Source organism: Solanum lycopersicum, chromosome 7, assembly GCF_036512215.1.
Source record: "Solanum lycopersicum chromosome 7, SLM_r2.1".
Taxonomy (NCBI): Eukaryota; Viridiplantae; Streptophyta; class Magnoliopsida; order Solanales; family Solanaceae; genus Solanum; species Solanum lycopersicum.
The window spans coordinates 69,381,099-69,400,619 of record NC_090806.1 but is presented as its reverse complement, the minus strand read 5'-3'; the positions used below and the strand labels follow the sequence as shown (position 1 = coordinate 69,400,619).

Below are 19,521 nucleotides of genomic sequence, written 5' to 3'. Positions count from 1 at the left end.
CCTTAACTTATGGTTATAATGTCAAAAACAAACAGTTCTTTAATGGGCTAAAGCAAGTTAAAAGTTTTCTGCAACTTGGCCTATAGATGGTGGTGGAGTTATAAGTGATTCGTATATCCACTAGTAAGTTCAAAAGATCCTGTACATATGAAACTCCGGGATAATTAGATGTTGAATTTCACACGTAAAAGTTTTATAAACAGGCCAAAGAAAGAGAAAGTACAAATGTTTGGTCACATTGATAACAACTAATTCTGAATCTGCCTACTGCGTATAATCTTTACAAGTTATTACGTGACTTATCCACTAAAGAATATAGTACATTTATTAGCAACCTACCAATATAAATCATGTGCAAGAAGCAAATTTCTAAGGGTGGTATTTAGGCCAGCTCTTTCGTAACGAGGTAAAAAATATTTAATTCAAATGTCATTCAATCACTTCATTGATTTGAGTTTAACTCGTAATTTAAATTACACGTTTATTATAAAATACCAACCATCTTTATTGCTTTCAATAGTCAAAACCCAAATGTAATTAGCTCTTGGTTGACAATCCAATCGTTTCTTCAAATCAAAGCTCACTCTCTAATCTTCAACTTCATCCATCTCAATTTCTTCAATAAAATCCAAAAAATTCTCAATCTACTGAGTCTGCCCCTCAATTAATTCCATGGCAGGCTCAGTTTCCTTCTTCGTTTTTCTATCTTTACTCCTTTTTTCAAGTATCTGTGTTGAATCCGATGGAGAAGGGTACATATCATTGGATATATCAAATAAAGGTCTTGATTTTATGAAGGAATTTCTAGTACAAATGGCGGAGACTTCATTAGTTCCACTTGACCTACCTAAAATTGAGAAATCAAAGCATATTCCTATTATTGGTACAGTTCATATGGTTCTTTCGAATATCAGTATTGATAATATTCGTGTGATTTCTTCGACTGTGAAAGCTGGTGATACGGGTATTGTTATTAGTGTTTCTGGTGCTTATGCGAATATGACCATGAATTGGGAATATTCATATTCGAATTGGTGGCTTCCTGTTCCTATTGCGGATAATGGAAAAGCTTCTATTCAGGTAAAAGGTCGAAATTTGATGTGAAATTCTTGCTGTTATTAGCTCAAGATAGATTAAAAATGATATCTTTATGGTCATTGATTGCATTCAAGTGTGCGCCTTAGTGGTCAATGAAGTGTGTCGAGCACCATGATGTCTTAGTGACAAAACACGAGGTGATCTATTCCCATTTGTTCTAGTTGTCTTGGTGGAAAGAGTGGTGGACTTAGTTACGTGTAACCTATTGCTGGTGGGAGGTGACATGTATCGCATGATATTAGTGGAGGTGTGCGCTGGTCGGCCTAGACACCACGTTTATCAAAATAAGATAAATATGAACAATGATTCTTTTTTTTTTTTTTACTTAATAGCTGCTATTGTAAATGGTTGACAAGTTCAGTAACTTTAGAAGCTAGTCAACTAAACAAGAGCTCAACTTAAGTACTTAATGTGCAAAAGCCACTAGGTGATATTTCTTCATATGCCCAAGCCTTGGTGGACAGAGCTAATACCTGGTACTAAGGTAGTAGATACCCCGTGGAACTAGTCAAGGCGCGCAAGCTCAAAAAAAATGAACTTAAAAGTATTTATGTGTTTGCATGTGGCACGAATAAGTATCAGATCACTTTGGAGCTGCAAGAAAGAGACTTCTATAGAAGCCAAAACTTGAACCATATAAAAGCAATTCTATCTTATTTGTATTAGGCAAATGAGGAGCACAGCCACAGATGGTGCCTGCTGTGCAAGCTTTTGTGACTGTAGAACAGTTAACTGACTGAATCCTCAATATCCATTTCACTTCATCGGGATCTATACTTTTAGAGAACTCAATAATTTGTATTTTTAAGACAAAGGATCCTTTAACTCTGAAGGTTATCTATGATTTCTACTAAACATACAAGTCTTTATTCAACTAAAAAGGCTCCTTGGAAACACCAACCTTAATGTAAGGGTAGCAACACGACTAATCAATAATTTGGACTTGTTAGATATTAGCATATATGAGTATCTTGTGAAGCTTTAAGGATTTTCACTTCTTAAAATATCCTATAAGCGTAAGCGAGGGAACTAACTTCCCGCTTGCTGTAATTTCAAGGACAACATGTCTAGATTTCCTTTGCATCTTTTCTCCTTATATAATCGTAGTTAAATCTGATAGTCTGTATATTTGTTCACATTTTTTGTTTGTCATTTATAGTAGTCTACTTTCTTCATTATTCAATGCTTGTGAATGCTAATAGATAATATATAAATGTTTCTTTTCCTAAAGGTTGAAGGTATGGATGTTGGAATTTCTTTCAATCTGACGAATGTCCAAGGATCTCTTATGCTATCTCCCCTGGACTGTGGATGTTCAGTGAAAGATATATTTATAAAGTTGGATGGTGGAGCATCCTGGCTATATCAAGGGTACCTTTTCGAATATACTTTCTATTTGAAAAACTATCTCTTAAGTCTCACACACGTGCGCACATACACACGCACCCAAACAAATGGTAGATATTTTGATGTCTGATGTGCCATGGGCAATGCATAAAAAAGATATTATTGAATCTCACCAACTGAAATTTGCATCAGTTATATATTTTTTTTCAAGCATGTGACAAAAACTTACTTAGATACTCCCAGCTCCCTTGATTAAAAACAAAGTAAATTACCTCAAAATTTGTACTTTTTAAGGTATTAGGTTGCGTTGGAACATTGGTTGTTTGAGACTCTTCATATCTATCTCTGAACTTCCATAAATAATACTGTTTTCTGAGTTATACATAGTGTGGAATCTGAGTATGCTTCCGAGAGGTAAGTTTCTTCACATATCATATCTTCACCATCCTTTACTGTTCTGATATTTTACATGTAAATTTATCCCCTGCATTAAGTTTGCTTCCTCAATGGCTTTTACTAGCATCATCATGATTTCCCTCTTTTACTTTCAGGTTAATTGACGCTTTTGAAGGTAGATTATCTTCTGCCGTAGAAAACGCCATTTCAAAGAAATTGAGAGAAGGAATTGTGAAGCTTGATTCTTCATTGCAGTCCCTACCAAAGGAAATTCCAATAAGAAACATTGCTGCTTTAAATGTTACCTTTGTTGGTAACCCACAATTTAGAGACTCGTCTCTTGTTCTTTCAATTAATGGGTTAATTAGTGCCAAGGAAGCATACACAGTACCTCCTTACTATCACTTATTTGCGTCTCTAGAACACTTATTAGCGTCAATTCCTTTGAAGGATCCGGAAAGCATGGTTACTATTTCCTTGCATGAAAAAGTTTTAGCGTCTGCATCAGCTGTTTACTATGATGTAAGTACTTCAGCTATTCTTTCCAAGTAATCCAATGCATAACTAGAACAAAATTGATTATATATTCTACCAGCTATCCATTGACCTTTACATTTGTACATGCATTGTTCCATGTCTCAATTTGATCATTCAACATGCCTAGTTCTAATATTTTCTATGAAAATTAGTTAACAGTTGTACTCAATGTTAAGTGCCTTTGACTCGTGCAAGTTTCATTTTGGAGTATTATATGGCATGACTTTGTATCTAATAGGTGCTATCTATTCAGGCCAATAAAATGCACTGGATTGTTGACAAAGTACCCGAACAGTCCTTGTTAAACACAGCTGGATGGAGGTTCATTATCCCACAACTTTACAGGCGATATCCAAATGCTGATATGAATCTGAATGTTTCCATTTATTCTCCACCCCATCTGATAATTAAAGAACATCAGATTGATCTGACGGTTCATGCAGATGTCATTATTAATGTTTTGAATTCAGGTGAAGTGACACCAGTTGCATGCTTTTCAATGGTAAGCTTTGTAAAAGGATCAGCTCTAGCATATTATTACCCATTTTCTTGCAGTCCTTAGCTTTTTGCCATTCATTATCACTCTCTCTGGAAATTGATATCACTCTGATGAAACCTCATTTAAGCGTGGAAGAAGAGACTGAAAGGTTGAAATTAAAAGTAAACTGAGCTTCTTATGATTTAAGCTGGTTAATTAAGAAATGCATACTTCTCAGCTTTATATTTATCACAGGGACATGTTTATATCAAAATTATATATCCCCATTTATTGTTTTTTTTAAACTCTTTATCAATTAAATTCATTAGGATCTATCTTTATTCTTTATAACCCTTGGCATGAAAATTTTCCAGCGTTTGATATTTTGTATTGGCTTGTATTGAGAATGCGCAATACATATCTGACACCAAGTTTTCGTCCCGTTTGGTGCCTTAATTATAAGTGGAACTTTGCATATTCAACAGAAGAGAATTTGTCAAGGGACTGCTGTAAGAGGCAAAAAGTAAATAGTTTGTATTGCTACGTGTAAAGAATTGGATTAGTCTTTCATCCATTCTTGAAGATGCTGAAAACATTTGCTGTGAACATTATTTAACATGTTTTATGAAGGCATTTAACCTCAATTGTCATCTTTTAAATCCTGGTTCTGTCAAAGCCTTGCACATGAATTTTCGCCCTCCCGATTGCAGGCAGTCAGTGGCTCAGCTTCTCCATGGATTTCCAACAATAATCTTGGAGGAAGTATTGGATTAGATGAACTCTCTTTATCTTTGAAATGGAGTAAAATTGGCAATTTGCATGTGAATCTAGTCCGGGTATGTCTTTAGTTCACAGTGTTCTATTTTCCAGTTCGTTATGTTTTCAACTAAGAATCAACCTTGCTGCACTTTAACTCTTATTCCAGTTTGTTGCTGGTACCTTTTTGAGTCATGATGTTCATTTAAAAGCGTTTTAATCAAATAGTGCTGACATAGAAAAGCATTTAACAAATGGTCATCTACACTCATTGGCACTGTATCATTGATGTTAATTACCACTATCTTGCTTGCTTATTGCTGTAACCCCTTGTCTCTTCATATGCTGCTTAAACATTGCATCAATTGGACCTCTTTGTTATGGTTTTATTTATTCATCTCAAAAAACTGCTAGGCTTTATAGCTGTGTCTACGTAAATGGAACGAACGATTAGCTGCATAGGCTTTCTAGCTGTATCAACATTAGCATGATAAATATCATTTAGATATTGTTTTAGCATTATTATTGTGTGACAACAAAACACAGTTCCTTTCTCTAGCTGATCACAAAACTGACCCGAACCCTGAAAACTCTTGCAGGCACTGATTTCAACTGCACTGAGGACTGTGATCCTGCCATACATAAATTTAAAACTTAGTAGAGGATATCAGCTGCCCACATTTCACGGCTACATGCTTCAAAATGCTAATATCTTGTGCAGTGACTCATGGATTAAGATTTCCAGTGACGTTGCGTCTGTCAATCAATTATTTATAAGTTAGTTCCTACATCACATGGTTGTGAGCTATGTTGCTTGGACCCTCTAAAATGCTGCTACTCTCGTGTCAAATCCTCCAAAATTGGATAGCTTTTGGAGGATCCAAGACACACCTGACAGTATGTTTGAAGGGTCTGATCAACGTAAGTTGTGAGTTCCTCATTCCCACTGCACCAGACGCTTTTACTGAAATGTAGCTTTTGGAGAATCCGACAGACAAAAATGTATACTAGGTGTAGAATGTGTCTCTTTCTTCTTTTTTATTCTTGTTGTAATTGCTATATGTATGTTGCTCATATAGCTATTGTAAATCCTTCTCTCTTATCTATTTATATAAATTCTCTTTATATCACAATCTCAACTTATTTTCACCATGATATAGACTTCTTATGCATAAATATGGTCATTTGAATGTAAGCCAAAATCATCTCATATTTTTGTTCGCCTTTAATAAATGAATACACTCCACTTATCAACCTAATTTGAGAAAAAAAATTCAAATTTTTTAAATTATAATTTAAAAGTCGATATGTCTCACTTTGAAATTTCAATAAAAATCAAGGATAAAAATGAGATTTCCCACAATATATATACAAGTAAAATAGGAGGATAATTGAATTCTCCTTCTATTTAAATTTGTTGCTCTAATCAGGATTCGCGCGCTGTAAGGCCTTATTATGGAGAAAATCCTCTATGTCAAGGATTTTTTAATTTTTAGGGTTCGAATCGAGACCTCCGATTAAGGGAAGAACAAGCCTATCGGTATGTCTGACTTTGAAATTTCAGTAAAAATGAGATTTCCCGAGGATAATTGAATTCTACTTTCATTTTAATCTATTTGTCTAGTTTCTTTTTTTTTGGTTGGTTCATTCGGTATTTGATTTCTGCATTAAATCTAGACTAATTTGGATTCGCGTTGCGTAAGGCCCAATTATGAAGAAAATTATCAATAATTTTTTAATATCTAAGATTCGACTCGAGATCTCCAATTAAGAAAAGCACAATTCTATCCACTTACCTACATCTTTTGATGATTATTTGTCTAATTTTATTTCGATAATAAAAAAAAAGGGAGGCGGGGGGCATTGTTGTAAGAAGAAGTAAAAGAATAGACCGAAGATTAGGGCGTATAAATAAACCGGTGCGTCTCATTAGTAAATAGTACTATTAAAAAAAAAAAAACCGGCTTCTCCTTTGCCTTCTCTCTCTAAAACTATATGTTTCTCTCTCTAAAAAAAAAGAGAAAAAAAAAATTTGCTCCGATTTTTTGATAGTTAATTCATCGAATAATTCCGCTAACAGGGACTCAATTACCCGCCAATAAGGTATAATTTTTCACTCAATTTTTTCAAATTTCTCTCTCTCTAGGGTTAATTTCTCCTCGTTGTTCTCCAATGGCGTCTTACTTCTCTCTTTCTCACAGTAGATTTGAATGGCTGAGATCGAACCAGATCGGGTATTGGAAGTATTGGGGAAGAGGAGGCTGGTAGCGGTGGATGATAGGAGATTGACGAAGAAGGCAAGGGAGGTGGTGGATGGGAATGTGAGGGAAGTTGCTGAGATGGTGCTTGTATTATCTGCTCTAGGGAAGATGAGAGGAGGTAGAGGTCCAACTGTTGCAGAGAAGGAGATGGTGGAGGAGGCTAGGGAGAGATTAGCTGAGGTTTGTTTGAAGTTTGCGCCGAAGGATGTGTTTCCGAGTGATGGTTTTGGAAGTGTTATTGAGGATCTTGGGATTAATAAGCTGACGGATGTGAGTGTAGGGTATTGGCAGCCTCCTAAAATGTCGATTACTGAGAAGCTGCTGGTTGTGAAAAGAAAGGTATGGAAGCTTTATTTTTAGTTTGGGATACACTGTTTGTGTGAGGGTGAGGGTGGTTGTGTAATGGGAGAGAGTATATGTCTAAGATGATTGCTTATTCTGTTGAATTGGTAGATTATTTAGTCTGTCTTGTTTTGGATTCATTCTATATTTTGTTAATATGAGCTTTTTTGCTGAATTATTAGATTATTTAGTCTATCTTGTTTTGGATTAATTCTGTAGTTGGTAAATATGAACTCCTTTTAGAGGGGTGTCGAGATAATTAAGCTACTCAATTGTTTTGGATTAGGACCTTGGTTTGGTGTTTGTAGTCTTCTTTGCAAGTATTAGTGTAGAATTACCATTCAGGGTAACTATTCCTCGTTTTTGCTTGTAAAAATAAAATAAAATTGGAAGCTTGGGAGTTTTTCAACACAGTTGAAGGATAATTGATAGATCAAGTGCATGCAGATTACAAAATTTGAACTTTTTGGTTAATTTGTTGCTCTTTGTCTGTAAAGCTTAGCTGGCTAGGAGTTCATGGATTTGATTAAAAGCAAGTCCACTGCTTCACAATATAACCAATTGTAGTCAAGTCAGACTGTTGAGTTGCATCTTATCGAACTCAGTTTGCATTTTTATCTCTTCTCTTTTTTGCTTTTAGATGGAAAAGGCGCAGGAATTTTCTCTACCCTCTGCCAGCTACCCATCTCAACGGTCTCAAATAGCAATGGGTACAGCAACTGAAAGCCATAGTGCATCACAGATTAAAATGTTTCCTCAACCAAGTCATGCAGTAAATTCATCAGGCAGCTTACAACCTGCTTCACCTATGGAACATGGGACTCCATTAAGTTCTGCATCTTTGCCTTATCAGCTGCCCACCAGTGAGGTCAGGCCTTTAATCAACGGTGGGGTGGTCTCTGGTAATCTTGTAAGGGATTCTTCTTCAGTTGCATCTCCCAGAGTTGGAAGACATCATTTCCAAATGGATGGACGGCAAAGTGGATCTTCCCATGCATTGCAAGTTCAAGGTAACCAATTTGTGTTCCTCTAAACTGTCCAAGGTGCGTCAGGATCTTTGTTTGTAAGTGATTCCCACCATGAGGAACTTTACCAACTTGCCAGAATAAATAGGGGGACTTGTCTAAATGACATTCAGGTTAGGTATGGAGCATAGCTTTCTAGGTTGTACAATTTCTTCACTTAGCCTAGTACATCTTCTAGCTTCAAACAAGTCAGAAAGATCCTAGGTGATTATTAGGTCGAACATGCTTACTTATCAGCATGGTCATCATCTAGGATCAGAGTTGACCATTGAGTGCCATTTTACAAGTAGCTTAAGTGATCTTTCATTCGACTCTAATTCATCTAGCTGTTCTCTTTATCTTTTCAACAACACATAGCCAGACCTAGTTTGCTGGTCATCGATCAAGGAAGTTGTCTTTGCTTGAATTGTTTTCACGAATGTTCCCTTTAAATTTTACTCTTTATTCATTTTTTCGTGCTGAACCATCTGAAGCTTATTGATTTGTAGCAACTACTGGCAATCACTCAACTGTCAGAACTCCAACTTGGTCGGTGCTACCTGCATCAGTTTCAGCAGCTCGACTTGGGGCGGATCACAAGGCGACACCACATGCAACTATTAAAATTGAGGGAGGTGCTGATGTCAGGTCAACAATGGCACCACAAGTGACAACATCTAGGTCATTTATTACTGAGAGCACATCTGGAAATTCACCAAGCACATACCCTCATTTACAAGGCACGAGCTTTATTCAGGCTTCTCCTCTGAGCAGTACACATTCTGAAATTGGCAAGCTTGTTCACAAATTCTTACAGCCTCTGCTTCCTGAGCGGCCTGCATGGACTCTGCCATCCCGTGATTACATGAATAAGGCTTTGGCTTGTCAAATGTGCAATTCAACAATAAATGAGGTTGACAACGTACTTGTGTGTGATGCTTGTGAAAAAGGCTACCACTTAAAATGTCTCCAAACAACAAGTCAAAAAAATGTACCTAGAGGGGAATGGCATTGTGGTAAGTGCTTGTCAATAACCAATGGCAAGCCGCTGCCCCCTAAATATGGTCGTGTGATGCGAAACATCAATTCCTCTAAAATGCCTACAATCGCAGCAATAGTTCAATCATCTCCAGATAAAAAAGCTTTTGGTCCGGATGAGAAGTTTCGTCAGTCGAAGATAATGAGGAATGGGAATGTCGCATTGCAGAATTCCACTACCAATGGCATGGAAAATAGTATTAACCAACTACCATCTGCGCCAAAGATGCAAAATGACCAAAGAATGGGAGGAACTGATAATGTGTCCGGTAAAGGAAATGTGGAGAGTAAAGTTGCTTCTGCAGCCTGTTCCAGCAATTTGACTTTGGAAATCTGTTCAAATAATTTGGCAGTGTCTTCCAATGATAATGGTTTCTCTCCTGCTAGCTCAATGATATCTTTTGAACAGAAGGTGGTTGAAGTGAAATCTCAGCCTCCTGCAATACCTGAAACAGTTACCATCTCATTTGATCACTCGCAAGCGTGGAATCACCTGCAGGCCAATGGCCATGCACAGCTAGCGAATAGTGTAGAGATACCTTCCCAACAGTTTCCTGGAAGTCTGTCCATGGTCGGTGATGCTAAGGAATCTAGTGCTAGAGCAGGTTTAGCTAATAGTTTAAGCGATGCATGTAAAAGAGAAAATCAAGGTGTCGGACGGATAAAACTTGTCGAAACTTCTATTGCCAGAAACGCGGATGCTGAATGTGTTATGTCTACATCAGATCTCTTTCATAGTGTTGATTGGATTGGTGATGTGCTTCAAGTTGCAGATGAGAAGCACTATTACCAATCTTGTCGCCACAATGGGTTCGTATACAATGTTCAGGAATATGCTGTTATCCGTTTTGAGGACGAGAGATTGATTCCTTCAAAGCTTCTGGTAAGAATTTGATTTCATTAGATTTTAACCAATAGCCATAAAGAAATCATCTGATTCATAGTCTTTTCTAGTCACTACTCTAGTGAATAGACCTAATTTGGTCTGGCCTTCACAATAGGGGGAGCTTAGTGCACCCTGCCCTTTAATATTGTTCCTATCTCTACTTTCATTGGAGTTATTACTGCTCCGAATTGTATATGGACTAGGTTCACCAATGATGTTTTACCTGTGTCATTTGAAGCTTCTTGTGGAGCTTATAAGCCTATTTGGCCAAGCTTTTGCGAGGCCAAAAGTGCTTATTACAAAAAAAGAGGTGTTCAGCCAAGCTTTTGGGAGAAAATAAGGGCCTTGTGCTTCCCCCTTGGAAGTACTTTTTTGAAAAGCTTTTTAAAAGTAAGCTGATTTCAGAAGTTTTGGCTTAAAAAGCCTGTTAGTCATTGTGCATGTTTATTTTTTGAGTGCAAATTTTCCAGTTCTTGGCTCCAAGTTATCACTGGCACTTGAGCAGATGCAAATTTATACATGCATATCCTGAAGAGACAGTGTTTTTTTATATATGCATGTCATTGGTTGTCTCAATTTGTGATCTTCTTTTCCTAAAGTTCAATTTCGGACCAGCAATGATTCTTCTGATACTATTCTTGTTAGGACAATTCTCTCAGAGGAGCTATGGTGGAGAATGTTTACTCTTTGCAATAAAGTAGATGTCTGATAGTTTTTGCTTCTAAAGTCGTGCCTTTGATAGTCTTGCTAGCGTGCGCGTGCGCGCACACACACACACACATACATATATATATATATGTTCTGTTGCTATGTGTCCTTGATATTCACATGGAGAAACCTTTTTCCCGTTCTTTTCAGGCTATGTGGGAGGATATTAAAGCAGGGAAGAAATGGGTTACTGTTAATCGGTGTTACTTTCCAAGGGACTTGCCACATGCTGTAGGCCACCCATGTAGCTTGGAAAGCAATGAGGTAAATAACATATACTGTAGGGTACCCATGTAGCTATGACTGATTTTATGTTTAAACTAAAAGAGAAAGAACAAGTGCAACTTCATTTTTATGGCTCAAAAGAAGAAAGGGTAGATGAGCTAGGCGCTTAGGCTAATATGTTTGGACTTTATTTGCTTTTGGGTCATATAGGGTGTGTCCTCTCGGTCAAATTGTGAAGTGAGTGTATTTGTAATGGGTTCTCTTTTTGTATCTATATTCTGGCCTGTAAAAAGAAAAGGGTCACTCTCCTATGAGTGAATTTTGCATTTACCTTGATAAAATAGTAGAAATTTCAACCATGAAATTCAATCAAATTGATGGAAAGCCCAACAATCATGAAGTATCAAGTAAGCATCATTGAGGTTTAAAACATTTCGAAACGTGAGGGTCATACAAATTGAAATTGAGACGATATTTCATTCTTCCTTGTGGGTAATGTTACAATTTGTGTTTGTTAGAAAGTTATAATACCACCTAGAAGATAACTTTTGTGTTTCTAATTCATCTTATAAGAAAGGAAAAAAACTACCATTCCTAAGTTTCATGTAACACTATTTGAAGCAGCTATTTGATTGTAGCAGAGGATCTTCCATGAGATTCTAGTTAATTTGTTGATGGAACCTGATCTTTTCGAGAATGAATTGCATCTTTGCTTACCCACCCACATGCTATCTACATGCTATTTTTCCACTTTAGCATGTAGGCGATAAAGTTGCATGCTATAAGACTCGCTTCTTCTTCTTCTACAGGTTTATTTGTCTAATTGTAGTACCACGGTAATGGCTGGCCAAATACAAGGTCCATGTGAAGTACTTCCTCTGAGCAAGTTTAATGAAGAAAGAGAGAGGATATCTCGCCTAGAAACAGGGCCTAATGGTGGATTACAGCCTCTCTACCTATGCAAGTATGTTAATTAATCTGCTTTGCAAATCTCTTGTTGATATAGAACAGTTCATTGGATAGTGCATGATATATATGATTCTCCTTTTTTCTTTTACTTTGATCTGACATGGATAATGTTGTTTAGTCTCAATGGGGCATGCACGAATTTAATTATGTTTCAAGAGTTCATTTGGTGGTAGTTTAATACGAATGCATTTTTAATCCCTGATTAGCGGCGAAGCAGAAGAGATCCCCTTAAAACGTTGGAACATGATTTTGTAGTTCAAATTTGTAACTTTCTTTTATTATTTTTTCTGTAGAAGTGATTATCTAAATGCAGATGAAAAATCTAAAATGTGTGGTGTAGCCTAGATCCAGTCTTTCAGATGACATTGCTGCCTTTTTTATTTCATTTGCAAGTAATTTAGCCAATTTCGTATGCAGATGGATTTACGATGAATCGAAAGGGCTATTCCGTGATATCTCATGTTGATCAAGATTCAGATTCTATCTTCTGACTGCCGCTGTTCGAGTTCAGGCAAACCTTAGTATTTAAGTGGAGAAAGGTAGAATGGCTGGCTCGTTATCCATTCAGTTTCGAACAGGCGACCAAATCCTAGTGGCTCATTGCCATCGAGTTTCGGGCTAGTGACAAATCCTGGTATAGAAGTAGAAGGGTAGAGTAGTGGGCTCATTATCCATTGAGTTTCGAATTGTGCGTACCGATTGGTCCTCGAGATTTTTGACTAAGCTGCTTCATTCTTTTTTGTTTAATGAACATGGTGTTATTCTTGAAGCTATGAGCCTATGTCAGCTACTTAATTTGCAATTTGAATGAAAATTCCCAGAAATTGATGCTTCTTTTGCTATTTCCTAAGCCTTAAAGACCTTCAAAGAAAAGGCTTAATCATAGGGTGATATAATGATATTGCCATTTTATTTATTGCTCTTCGATATGCGTGTTAAGTCAATATTGAACTCGTAAAAATAACATGTTCAAAGACCTGTTGTTCTGGGACGGAGTTGTATAACTTGGAAGTATCAATGTATAGTTTTTCGAGAAGGATGTGAAATTAGCACCTATCAGGTCTGACTAGCGATCTACTGAGCTACATCCCTACCCACATGGGTCTATGCTTATGGCTTTAGAAACATCAAACTTAGTCTCCTTTTTGGGTAGCAGAGAAATTTAAGGTTTCGCATTTATTGGAATCTTGTTCTCAATTCACGTTAATTATAATTCAATTCATATATATATATTAGATTTTTAACTTTTAATTGAACGTTGAAGATGAAAAAAATAAGTTAAAAAAAGGGATGTGTATTAAGTTTTAGCCATGCATTGAAGTCATCACCACAATCGTTTTATAAACCATAAAGTCCACTCCAATTTATACACACTTCAATTAATTTCACGATTTGTTATTTTATTAGCTCATGTTTATTAATTTATTTTTATCGTAATACACTTTTTAAACAGGTAAAAAAAGATAACTTCTTTATACTAAAATTTAAACATAAAATCTCATAATTCTCGATCCCGATAACTAATGCATCACCACAATTGTTATGATGCTTAGGAACTCACAAATTTGCGTTGAAGATCCCAATTTCTTCCAGTAATGGCTGCTTAATTATACAAGTCCAAAAAGTCTTTAAATTCTTCAATTATAAGTAATGTTTTTTGTGAACATCATGTGCTATGAGATGATAGACCAATAGAGTCTATCTCTAGAAATAAACAAGTTATTTGTAGTAATAAATATAATAAGACTACAAGAATTTTCTCTCATTTTTTTTTGCCTGATAAATCCAAAACCAAAACCGTGAATACCTTCCCCAGTTCAATAAATTAAATTAAATTTTCTTTAATTAATATATATGTTGTTGGGATGCGATTATTAGCGGAGTCAGAATTTTTAATATAGGGTCTCAGTAGGCTTGTAGAAAAAAAATAATTACGAGGGTAATATGGTTAAAACATGCGACCTCAAGGAATTTTTGAAACCGCCTTAACCACTAGACTAAATCATTAACTAGTACCAAAAGGTGTCAATACTTATATATATATCCAAAATTTTACCTCTATATAAAACGTAATTTTCTGACAAAAGGGTATCAAAAAAGCGTGACTCCACCCCTGGGTGTGGTCTTTTCTCAAATATATCGCGCGTAATTTTCTAATAAAAGGGTATCAAAAAAGCGTGACTTTACCCTTAGGTGTGGTCTTTTCTCGAATATATCGCGCGTAATTTTCTTATAAAAGGGTATCAAAAAAGCGTGACTTCACCCCTAGGTGTGGTCTTTTCTCGAATATATCGCGCGTAATTTTCTGATAAAAGTGTATCAAAAAAGCGTGACGCCACCCCTGAGTATGATTTTTTCTCGAATATATCGCGAGATAATTTGTACACCAGATATCTCTGTAATAGAGTAAATAATCAAGATAAATTAGGTTACTTGTCTTATATATTTTGGGTAGCTAGTTTTACTCATTGTACCCTTCGGTCGATTCGAGTTTAACATATTATTTTAGAATTTCTGTGTGTTTTTCATTAATTCACTTAATCAACGATAATTATTTATAATTATCTTTTTGAAAAAATTCTAAATTTACCCCTAATTATTTGTAGTTATCTTTTACAAAATGTAATAATATAAACAGTACTTGTTTTTCATTATTACTGTAGCTAGAGTAAAGTAATCTTCAAAGTTTCCAACACGCCATGAAAGTAAAAAAAACCGTAGACGTGTTTTTTCTTGGACCATAACATATTCTATGAATTCGTTCACATTATCGATCGTTCCAAATTCAAATAAAAAGAAAAATTTGTCGAGGGTCCACTACTTGTTTTCCACGTATAAATGTATATATAAGAATTAAGATCACATATATCTTATTTTTTTCGGACTCCACTTATAAAATTATTCCGTTGATTTATTGTTGTTATTGTGTATATATCTTCATATTGAAGCCATGCATTGCTTTCTTCTTCAACTTGAAAATGCAATTATTATATTACTATATATGTGCAACCCTAAGGTGTCATATATATATGTACATTGAATTGAACAAGGTGTGACCCATAGAAAGATAAAATGTTTCTTTAGTTTTTGTTTTGGATAAGAAGAAAGAAAAATTGTAATATTTAGTATAAATGTTTAAAATATAAAAATAAAATAAACGTGAAGATACAAATATGATTAATATATGCTAAGCTAAAAAAGTCAAGACATAAAAAATCGTATGGGGACACTATCATGATTTATACTTAAAGACCTATAAATCAAAGTAAAATAATATATATAACACAACTCTATTTACAAAAATTTTTTTTACTAAAGATATATTTAATGAAATTCTAAAAATAATGTTTTTTGATTTTGGTCCAAACCGAAAAACATGTTAAAGTTAATTGCAAAACAGAGATTTCAACTAAAGGAAGTCAAATATATAATTATACACATAATTTAACATATCACATGTATCGATGGATCGTCTTTTCTTGAATAAGAATAGTTTCATGTCTTCGTGACTAAATTGCAAAATGAATATATTAAAAAATTAGAAAAATTCAAAATTTACTAAATTTAGCATAAATTTTCTTTAAAAAAATGTTTGAATGAACCTCTTGCTTCTACCTGACTTTATTGAAAGGACAATAATATCGAAAGCTTTAAAGAATTATATGAGATGTATAACGTACCCTTTTTTCCCCTTATGTATAAAGTGAGTAACAACATCAGTAATACTATTATTGGTTTTATTTTTGTCAGTTAATTATTATCATAGTTTATTCTTTTGACCTCTTCTTGACAATGAAATTTGCATGCATATGTCTAACTATTTTTCCAGCCTTTTCTAATACTTTCTTTCTTTTTAACTCTATTTGTGTCCTTTTATTTTATTTTTTTTGTAAATTAATTTAAAAAAATTAAAATTATATCATAATATATAGTTTCAAGATTTCTTATCCCAATGTCCAAAAAATAAATTTTCCGTTGCCGGGACTTGAACCCGGGTCTCTCGGGTGAGAGCCAAGTATCCTAACCAACTAGACTACAATGGACTTGACATGAAATATGGGTTTAAATTGTAATATTAACAAAATTTTCTTTTTCTTTTTAAATTTTGTCTTCTCTTAAAATTTAGAACACCAAACTCATAATTCTAACTCTGTTACTAAGTGAAATAACCATTTTCGAAAGATTGTCGACACAAAAGATACTTTTAATAGCAAATAAACATAGTACTTCCTCGGTTTAAAAAAGAATGTCCTTATTTCCTTTTTAGTTTGTTTAAAAAAGAATGACTCTTTTTTTTACAACACTTTAACTTTTAACTTTCCACGTGCTATGTTTAAAATCACAAAATTAAAAGACATTTTGGTACATTTGATATAATTTTAATTTATAATCATAAAATTTTTTTAAAAAATCATTCTTTTTTCTAAACTCCGTTTCAAATTAACTAGGTCATTTTTTAAAACGGAAGGAGTATAAAGTAATGAGTCTGGTCAAACTAGAAAGCTTCAACATTACTCATTATTAAAACTGTAAAAAGTAAAAAAAAAACTATAGAGGCATGACCAATTATTGTGTAAAGTAGTAATTGGGAGAATTATTGTTACTTTTACAAAGGAAAAGACAAATTTTGGAGAACCTTTAAGGTTAAAGGTTAAAAGTAGAAACAAAAAATAAAAAAAAAGGGCAAGTGGCATTTCTACAATACTGTAAAAATATTATACATTCATGTTAATGCTAAAAAAAAATTAAAAAATTCCGATATTAAGTATTTGTTTTGAAGTTTTAATTAATAGGTAAGAATTCACACCAGGTAAAATATACGAAGAAATCATATTTATCTATCACAATTTTCAACGGATATTAAATTTAAACTCAAATAATTATTTTACCTATACTATATATGCTCCAACCAAAAATAAAAAATAAAGTAGACCAACAGTAAAAAAATTTCATGCCTGCACAGTAATTAATTAATTATATTGCCTATACTATAAATGCTCCAACCAAAAATCAAAATAATATAGACTGTTATATTCCTATTTTTTTAATTTTATATATATTTTTTATAAATTTTACTATTTTGTAGTGTTGGGAAATAGTAATCTACTAGTATCACATGTGATTTGGCTATTTTCACGTTTTCGTTTGTTATGTGAATTTAGTAAAAAAAATTTAATCTAATGGAAGACGGAATTAAAAAATCATTATTTAAAGTTTATAAGTTTGTAATTTTAAATATTAAAGTTATAAAATGCGAATGAATTTTTGAAGGCAAAAAATTTAGCCCGGCTTATGAATATATATAACTTTATATATGTATCAAGAAATCTATTAAATTAAGTACTTATAATTGTATTAAATTGTAAATTGAGTGCCTTATTATTATATATTTAAAATTAATATAGAAATTCATAAATTTTAAATTCAGTATATATTTTTTATAACCTGTTTTTTCTTAAGAGATAATTACAAAGAATTCTCTATCGAGCAACAAAAACAAAGAAACATGCATGTTTTTTCAATACTTTCCATAGAAACTTTGTAAGAAAGTTTGTTTTTATAAAGCAAAAGACCAAACCTTTTAAGAAGAAAAATACTTTTAACTTTTTACAGAAAAAAAAATAGAACTCAAATTCTCTTATTTTAATATACATATAGTCTAGGAAAATTAATCAAGCACGTTTGAACAATTTCTTAATAATTCCATTTTAACAAAACTTAAATGATCAGTCTATGTATAGACCCTAATAATTCATGTGTTAATAGGCTAATAGAAACAAATTAAGCTGGATTTATGGAGATCTTATGCTAAATTTCGAGAGAGAAAATAAAGACTATTGATGAAAAATAGTTAACCTTAAGTACACTTACACTTATTTAGTCAAAGACGAAATTAAATTTTTCGTTAAAGAGGACTCAAAATATATAGAAGTAAACGCAAATAAGCACAAAAATTTCAATATCTACTATATATTTTGCTCTTATATATACATAAAAAGATAATTCTAGCTTTGTACTTATAGTGTAACTTTTCAACGACGAGCTCAAAATAATTCCTTTTTTGCACTCTTAGATCTATTTGGATTCTCTGTAAGAATAGGCAATATATTCTATCTACAGTGTTAAAAAAAGATATGTATTTTATTATTTTTAATAATTATAGGTTATAAGTTATTATTTTTAACAAATTTAATACAATTTGTAGAAAAAGTAAACTTTTCATGAAAATGAAGAAATTATTAAAAGAAATTTGACATATTTGGAGTACTATATCTTATGAAAAATAATTTAAAATAAGAATGATTATATTATCAATTGAAAACTAGAAGAAATCAATTATATAAAAGTTATTAACAATTCCAGTTTAAGCCCCGTTTGATTTTTGCTTTAGGTCACTAATATGCTTGAGCCGCTCCTGAAGGCATCCTGAAGCCTGGAAAAGCAATGTCCGATCTACGATACATCATAACCATCTACCTTACCCGAGCCTCGTTTGCTGAGCGGACTCATAGTCCAACCCTCTGTATGAGTACACAAATTCAAATTCTTATAACAAGTTATTTGAGTTAATTAGTCGATTTTGTATTTTTCAAATTTGCACTTTTAAAAACTTTTTTTTTTAAATCGAGTCTCTTAACAATAACAATTTCTCTACCTTATCAAGATAGGAGCTATCATTTTTAAACTTCACTTATATAAAATTACACCAAATATATTATTGTTGAACAAAATTCAATATCAATTATATTTAATAGATGTTCTACAAAATTCGATGAACCTATCCCTTTTTAACTTTTTATCAACCCCTCTAGCCCCTACCACAAAAGATACATATATGTTAGATATGATTATTTTTAAAACACAAAATAAAGAAACAATAGTTTGAGTTGAATCTCATTTGAAGTATAATACCAAATCATAGTTTAGGTATACAAATATAATAATTTGTTGTATTTTTAGGAATCATTAGTTCTTGTCCTCATACATTTATAGTTGAAGTATTATATTATTAATTATAATATACTAGCATTAGTAGTCAATGATTCACCCAATTCAAAAGCAAAAACAAACATACACAACTAACAACAAACACATGTTATAAATATTCTTTGCTAACAATTTTAGTTTTTTTTTAGTATGCTTTTGGTCATTTTTGTGTATATATGCTTTGCACTTAGTTAGTTACATGAGAAGCCCTTTTTTTTCCTTCCTATTTGTTTGGGTTAGGTATGTCCCTTTTTTTAAAAATGATTATAGGTTAATTTCACTTTTAGTCCTCAATTATTGATAAATTCTAAATTTAATCCTTATAATATCTAACAAAGAATTTGTAATTGAATGTACATTTCATTAGTTTCATCCCTTTGTTTGTGAACTAAGATGAATAATTGTCATCACTTACTATACAATGAAGCGATAGTCGATACGTTAATTATTTTCCTTCATTTGCTTGCTTATTGTAATTATAAGTTGAGT

The 19,521-nt window shown here is 33.3% G+C and overlaps 2 protein-coding genes and 1 non-coding gene across 4 annotated transcripts; 2 read left to right on the top strand and 1 right to left on the bottom strand.

Moving 5' to 3' along the window:
• The first annotated feature begins 223 nt into the window (after positions 1–223).
• On the top strand, positions 224–5,745 carry LOC101263335 (putative BPI/LBP family protein At1g04970). Its single transcript, XM_004244035.5, has 6 exons — positions 224–1,080; positions 2,330–2,469; positions 2,997–3,363; positions 3,632–3,880; positions 4,567–4,692; positions 5,212–5,745. Exons 1-6 carry the CDS (start codon positions 673–675, stop codon positions 5,392–5,394), a joined length of 1,473 nt encoding a protein of 490 aa, XP_004244083.1. The 5' UTR covers positions 224–672; the 3' UTR covers positions 5,395–5,745.
• Positions 5,746–6,526: 781 nt separating this feature from the next.
• On the top strand, positions 6,527–12,878 carry LOC101263625 (uncharacterized). Of its 2 annotated transcripts, none has more exons than XM_010325999.4 (7): positions 6,527–6,715; positions 6,814–7,212; positions 7,856–8,225; positions 8,729–10,140; positions 11,002–11,115; positions 11,886–12,040; positions 12,463–12,878. In XM_010325999.4, exons 2-7 carry the CDS (start codon positions 6,823–6,825, stop codon positions 12,509–12,511), a joined length of 2,490 nt encoding a protein of 829 aa, XP_010324301.1. In that variant the 5' UTR covers positions 6,527–6,715; positions 6,814–6,822; the 3' UTR covers positions 12,512–12,878. The 2 variants fall into 2 exon arrangements, with proteins under 2 accessions (XP_010324301.1, XP_004244084.2); XM_004244036.5 differs by having other exon boundaries at positions 6,551–6,715; positions 6,817–7,212.
• Positions 12,879–16,015: 3,137 nt separating this feature from the next.
• Positions 16,016–16,088, bottom strand: TRNAE-CUC (transfer RNA glutamic acid (anticodon CUC)). Its single transcript has one exon. It is a non-coding gene; the product is annotated as a tRNA-Glu (tRNA).
• Between the last annotated feature and the right edge of the window lie 3,433 nt (positions 16,089–19,521).